Source organism: Trifolium pratense, linkage group LG4 (genome assembly GCF_020283565.1).
Source record: "Trifolium pratense cultivar HEN17-A07 linkage group LG4, ARS_RC_1.1, whole genome shotgun sequence".
NCBI classification, from domain to species: domain Eukaryota; kingdom Viridiplantae; phylum Streptophyta; class Magnoliopsida; order Fabales; family Fabaceae; genus Trifolium; species Trifolium pratense.
In genome coordinates, this window is record NC_060062.1 from 52,986,313 (window position 1) to 52,993,685 (window position 7,373).

Here is a 7,373-nt window from a genome sequence, read left to right on the forward strand (position 1 = left end):
ATGAAAACTAAAAAGTCATATTGAAAGAAGCTAACTAGCCAAAAGTTTATTGGGAAACTAAACAATAGTGAATTCTGACTAAAGGTAATTTTGTAACTTTAATATTAAAAAAATTGTTTTTTTGCTTATATTTTGGGACATCAAAAAGAGGTTTTTTTTTACTTATATTACGGGACGGAGGGAGTATTTCATTAGTTTTTTTTTTACGCATTTTGATTAGTATTTTTTGGCTTTGTTTCATAAAAATGGTGATGGTTGATAAACTAGTTGAGTTGATGACATATAGTTTATATATATTTTTTTTTTACAAAACATGTACGGAGTAGTTTATATCTTATGACTAATTATTGATGATATATAGTTGATAAGTTTATTAAAATGTTTGATAAAATTAGTGGTTTAATTATCTAGTCTAGTCTAGAATATAAAAGGGTATGTTTTTTTTTAGCAAATAAAAGGGTATTCTTAATTCATATTCATATTGAAATTGATATTAATTTATTTAAGATACTTTAATTGATATTCATATTGAAAAGGGTATTCTTATATAAGATACTTTAATTATATATAATTAATTATGTGTTTTAATTATTTATTTATAATTAATTTTTAAACATTTATTAGTCAAAAAAAATTAAACATTTATATAGTATTTTTAATTTTAATTTTATTCTATTTCAAGTCAAATCAATATTTATCTTCATTATTTTTATGTAGGATATTTATTTTCATTATACATTATATAAATAGTTTAATTGTTGTGCACCGTCAGTGTAAAGTTATTTTACACATGCATCCAATAATGTGTTACACATCATTTATTGAATGTGACACGTCACGTGTTTTAATGAATATGACGATCATCATTTGTCTCCAAGAACTTAGAAGACATCTCAATATCTTTATGATCTTATCATGTATTTAGTAGGTTTTTCTAAGTGATCTCAAGTCTCAACCTATTTATGATGACAATGAATCTTAAGAATATTTCATAGGAGTATTTCATATTTCCTTACACCCGTGTCAATTATGATTTCAATGACATGACTTGTGCCTTCATGTGTTTGTAATGTACTCCCTCCGTTCTTAATTATAAGCATAAGTCAATTTTTCAGATTCATTCAATAACGTACGGATGAATTTGGTCTATAATATGGGTCAAACACATTAATTATTCAATGAATCTAAAAAGTAAATATTTGCTTATGATTAAGAATGGAGGGAGTATCACAAAGTTTACTGGCAGTAAGGCAAATTTCCACTTTTTCACTCTCTTGTTTACTCATACCAATTGATAGGAATAAATGAGCTTTTGAGTACAAAAAAAATATTTCTTCTCTAATGAAAAGTTGCATCTTTCCTTTCCATAAAGAGTAGTCTAAACCATAGTGGAATTGTGGCATAGTTGCTGATCCTCCTCTTGGGATGATCCCCAAGGTAGATCTATTGTTAGTCATTTTACTTCTTCTTGAATTTTTTCTCTAACACTTGCTAAGTGTTCAAACCCTTAGAGGCAGAGTTGTGATGTTAATTGAAGTAATGATATTAGTTTTAAGAAAGAGGGTTTGGATGAAGACATTTTAATTCTAATAAAAATCACAAAAGTATCTAATATAATACTTTTTTGGAAAAAAAATTAACGTGTTCTCTTAGGGCACATGTTAGTGATTGAAAAAAGGAAATATTTATCATAATTCAAGCATCTAATTAAGAAATTGGAGAAATTGGAGATAACAACGACGATAATTTAGAACTTGACATTCTATCAGATTTATTGATTCCAAATTCAGGTGATCCTCTTGCTTCTATTGTTGAAAGCACCTATCCCTAACTTTTACAAAACATGAACGATATAACGTATTTCTAAAATAGAGTTATACTAGCTCCTAAAAATTCAATAGTCGACACATATATAGAGTTAATTCTTGGTGAAGAAAAAACATATTTGAGTTATGATACTCCACTCACACAAAATGTAGACGGTCAAATAGTGGATGATGGTCATACTCCCGAATTTTTGAACATGATTTCTACATCGGGACTTCCAAATCACAAGTTGAGACTTAAAGTTGGAGTTCCAGTTATGCTATTAAGGAATTTGAATCAAAAATTAGGATTATGCAATGGAACAAGACTTATTATTACGAGATTGAGAAAACATGCTCTTGAAGGAAAAATTATTTCAGGAAGTAATATTGGTGATCAGGTTTTCATACCTAGATTTTCTCTGACACCATCTGACGTGAGAATTCATTTTAAATTTCAACGGAGACAATTTCCTATAATGATTTCTTTTGCGATGACTATTAATAAGAGTCAGGGACAATCTTTAAAGCATGTTGGGATATATCTTCCGTCGCCAGTGTTTTCACATGGTCAGTTGTATGTTGCAATTTCAAAAGTTACTTCTAGAAAAGGATTAAAAATATTGATCATTGATGACGACAGTGATGATACGACTAAAACTCCGAATGTGGTCTATAAGGAAGTCTTCCGTAATATAACATAATTTTCTTTGTATGAATATTTTTCCAAAATTATTGTTGAACTATCGTTTAATGTTACTCAACTTTTTTCATATACCTTAATTACATTATTGGAATTATCATATCTTATTTAATCATTATATATCTTACGACTAATAAGACCCGTGCACCGTACGGGTCGATGTTCTAGTTTTAATTTTAATAGAAATCACAAAAGTAGCCAATATAATACTTTTTTGGAAAAAAAAACTAAGGTGTTCTCTTAGGGCACATGTTAGTGATTGAAAAAAGGAAATATTTTATCATAATTCAAGCATCTAATTAAGAAAATATATCTATCTTTGAATTTTTTAAGGGCACATATTAGCAATACCCTACTTTTTTTATCCAATCATTTGTGTTATATTCAAAGTACGAATGAGATATGCATTCCTATATTGGACTAGTCATTGAGTTGGGCACAACAGATAAGGAAACATGTTTCTAAGATGTTTTGAACCTAATAAATTAAGAGCATTGCTATATAACGCGAATGAACTTCTCGCGAATTTTCACGAAGGAAATATTTTCTTTTTTCGTTTTTACTGTACTCCTATATATTACTAGTAACTACATCAATCTATGCAAATACCCATCATTGTTTTGTCAAGAAATACAGCCTCGTGAAATAGATCATTGTTAACAGGTAAACAAAATCAAATTTATGCAAATCATTATGACTCCATTTACAAGAAAAATGCATCAAACCTTCTGCTAGCAACATCATGAACCAAAAATGATTTCAATATGCTCTGAAAGTTTCAACAGAACACCATCAACTACACTCCTGCAAGTTTTGGGCTTAATTTATTGAACATCCCAGCAAACATTGAACAAAAGAGTAGGAAATAGGAACCTTCAACCACCAATTTTTTGACCACTTAACAAATTCGATTTCTTCAATAGCCAACCAGTTCATCTCCACCGATACACCCTCAAAACAAAGACTTTCTAAGAGTAGTTTGTTATCAAAATCTTCACTTTCCAAAACCCCATCTTAACAGTTCTTTCAAACAAGAAAAAGAAAAACCAAGTTGAGAAAAGAGGTCAGCCTTGAGAGGTAATAGAAAAAGACCTCAATTGGTTACAAGAGATTAAGAGAGAAATTATGGAGAAGAGATGAAAACGACTAGTTAAAAATTTTAGAATAAGAAATTTTGGAAGACGAGGATGAGAGAAGAGATAAACAAGAGCAAAATAAATTAATGGAAATAATGCAAATCGGTGGACTAAAAGATGCCACGTCATTCGCTACACGTTCGTGATGCTCCTATTCGCGATAAGTAGCATTTCTCATAAATTAATTAAAAATAATATAAAATTAAATGAGATTTTTCATGTTTGTTCAAGTTCATCTGTCACTCCATTCATTCCATATTCAGTATTCAGTGTAATATTTGAAATATTTAATTTTCTCATATGTCATTTTAGAATTTAGAATATGAATAAAATATTATTTATTTATTTTAATTAATATGCTCTTATTTATTACTTACTCTTAATCTCAACAAGAATTATAACTTTCGCTAATCCTAAATATAAGACCATCTACAATGGTTTCAACACCAAAAAATATTCAACACCCACTTTTTCACTCCACATCATTTTCTCTTTCTTCCACCTAATCATTCAACACACATTCAACTTTTACCCTCTCTAATAGTTTTTATATTCAACACCATACCCCACCACTTTCTCTACCCCACCACTTTCTATTTCATATTCTTATTTAAATTTTAATTTTTGTTTTTATGATTAAATAACATTATAATTATCAATTAAAATTAAATTAAAATAATACACTTAACAAAATTTATTTAAATATTTTTTTTTATTTTCTTAATTTAAAATGCAATACATCACACAAATAACGTAATTAGTACGATACAAATTAACTTAAAATGCAATACAACACATAAGTTACGTAATTAATACGATGCAAACTAACTTAAAATACGAAACAACACACAAATACGAAACAAATCATCTTTAATCCTGAAACATTCCAAATTTTGTCCATATGTGCTTCACTAGATCTGCTTGCAATTCGTGATGAGCTTTTTGATCACGGAACTCAGATCTAGCACGCACATGATTTGCAAAAGCGGGTAATACCTTAGTTGAATATGGTCGCGGTGCACTAGATCCACTTTCCTCAGACTGCTCAAAATCGGTCCAACGTTGAGCATATGAATCTCGCTCATCCTCAACAATCATATTATGTAATATGATGCAAGACCTCATGATGATACTCAGATCGGCTATGTCCCACAAGCGAGCTGGTTCACGGATGATTTTAAATCGAGCTTGAAGCACTCCAAATGCACGTTCGATGTCCTTCCGACATCCCTCCTGATATTTTGCAAATAACTTATCGGGTTCACTTTGAGGAAGTCTAATAGATTTGACGAAAGTTGGATAAGAAGGGTAGATACCATCGGCTAGATAGTATGTCATATCATAGGGACGTTGATTCACATAGAAATTCACACTTGGAGTCTTTCCCTGTTCCACGTCATCAAAAACAGGTGAACGGTCTAGAACGTTTATGTCGTTCAACGTTCCCGGACATCCAAAAAAGGCATGCCAGATCCATAGATCATGAGATGCAACTGCTTCAAGAATAACTGTGGTGGTTCCCTTATCCCCCCTAGTAAATTGACCTTCCCATGCTTTAGGACAATTTTTCCACTCCCAGTGCATGCAGTCAATACTCCCAATCATCCCTGGGAACCCCCGTAGTTCACTTACATGTAGTATTTTTTGCAGGTCATCTTGGGTTGGTGCTCTGAGATACTCTTGCTCATACAATCGTATGATTCCTTTACAAAATCTACGTAAGCACTATAATGCAGTAGTACCTCCTATTTTGATGTACTCATCGACCGCATCTGCTGCCATACCGTATGCTAACATTCGCATTGCTATGGTACATTTTGCTAAAGGTGATATACCTTCTTTCTTGGCAGCATCAGCTCGCTGAGTGAAGTAGTTATCACTACTTGAAAGGTCCCCAACGATTCGAAGGAAAAGATGTTTTTGCATGCGGTACCGACGACGAAACATTGCATCGTCATATGTAGGCTCATTGGCAAAGTAGTCGTCAATTAGTCTTTGGTTTGCAGCTGGATGATCTCTATTGACATATTTTCTACTACGAGGTGCACCATCTTCCAATATTTTTTTCCGACGCTCTCTAAATCGGTTGAGTACATAAGTTTCTTCAACTTCACGATTTTGCAAGTAGGCTGCGACATCAAAATCATCGCTTGATGGATCCATTGTTTGTGATATTGGAAGTAGATTGGGTGAGATTTAGGATCTTGATACATAAATGGATGAGTCCCTATATATAGATTCAATTTGGTCCACTGACGGATTTCAAATAATTATTGTATAGAGTTAAAGCAAGTTGGGTAGTGGACACAATAATTAAAGCAAGTTGGGTGGTGGATACAATAATTAAAGCAAACACGTAGTACAAATACTTAAAACAAACCTTACATTGACATATCACAATAATTAAAGCAAAGACTACACTGACTTATTCAATCACAATAATTGAAGCAAACACTACAGACAAATATTTAAAGCAAACACTACATTGATTGAAATTAATTATGGAAACAGTTCTTGGGCCAATGTGTCCAACATGACTTTCTTCCGGTCATCGAGATTCTCATCAGAACTTAACTTCAGATACATTTTCATTTTCTTAAGTCTGTTTTTCTCTTGTTGATTGGAAACTACCATTGCCAAATGTTCCACCTCTTTCTCCCTCATTTTCATGTAAGTATCCCATTCTTTGTCCACCACCTCTGTGGGTGTGGAAGCTTTCTTTTTTCCCTTCTTTTTGGCTGTATCCCTACCTATAGGACGAGCACTAGATCCTACAGAGTTTGAGCCACATGCATCACTCTCGTGAGATCTCTTAGATCCACTACTTCCAGATCCTACTTGACTACTATAACGTGGTTGATCACGGAGAGCATTCCATTCTTCCATTAAAGTGAACCGAACATTCTTCCCACATGCATATATTTCCTGCGCTTTTGCCAAAACATCATTCTCGGACCAACCACTTCCTTGGAGACGCTTAGCGCCATCATAAGCGCCAATCCATTTACCCAGTATTTTGTTCATATAATTAAAACGGTTTCGGCATGCAACTCCATCACGCGGAGGATCGAATGAGCAATGCTCATTACAATAGTCAGCAATTTGACCCCAATATGTTTCACCTTTCTGGTTTTTCCCGACAACACTGCTTGTTCCAAATTTGATCCACCCACTAATTAGCACCAAATTTTGTTCAGTGTTCCATGATGGTTGATGGTTTTTCTTGCTCACAGGAGTTGAATCTTCATTAACAATAGTTAATTGTGTTGAAAATTCGGGAAAGTTAGTTGTACCACCACTCGAAAAATTTTCATTAACCATCGGCATGTAACCATTAAACGGGGGTGTTTGAGATGGATTTCTCAGCATAGTTCCATAATATGGATGAAAGTTTGGAACAAAGGATGATTGGTTGAAATTTGGTGTTAAACCAAAATTAGGTGTGTTTTGAGGATGTTGATTGAAAAATTGATTTGAATTTTGATAATTGTTGGGATTTTGATAATTGTTGGGGTTTTGATAATTGTTGGAGTTTTGATAATTGTTGGGATTTTGAGAATTGTTGGGATTTTGAGAATTGTTGGGATAATTAGAAGAATTGTTGGGATCCATTTCACTAAAAAAAGATTAAAACTTCAAAATAAAGACTAATTAGAAAGATAATAATAGATTAAGATAGTGAAAAATTTGGTTTTTTTTTCTGTGTCCAAATGAAATGAACCAAGTCTC

The 7,373-nt window shown here is 32.3% G+C and overlaps 1 protein-coding gene and 1 pseudogene across 1 annotated transcript; one reads left to right on the forward strand and one right to left on the reverse strand.

The window, feature by feature from the left end:
* Nucleotides 1-1,178: 1,178 nt before the first annotated feature.
* On the forward strand, nt 1,179-2,497 carry LOC123922890 (ATP-dependent DNA helicase PIF1-like; the record flags this gene model as incomplete). Its single annotated transcript, XM_045975556.1, has 2 exons — nt 1,179-1,245; nt 1,980-2,497. Coding segments are annotated over exons 1-2 (585 nt in total), but the record flags the coding sequence as incomplete, so codon positions are not given.
* A 2,017-nt stretch (nt 2,498-4,514) lies between these two features.
* LOC123922891 lies at nt 4,515-7,256 on the reverse strand (annotated as a pseudogene).
* Between the last annotated feature and the right edge of the window lie 117 nt (nt 7,257-7,373).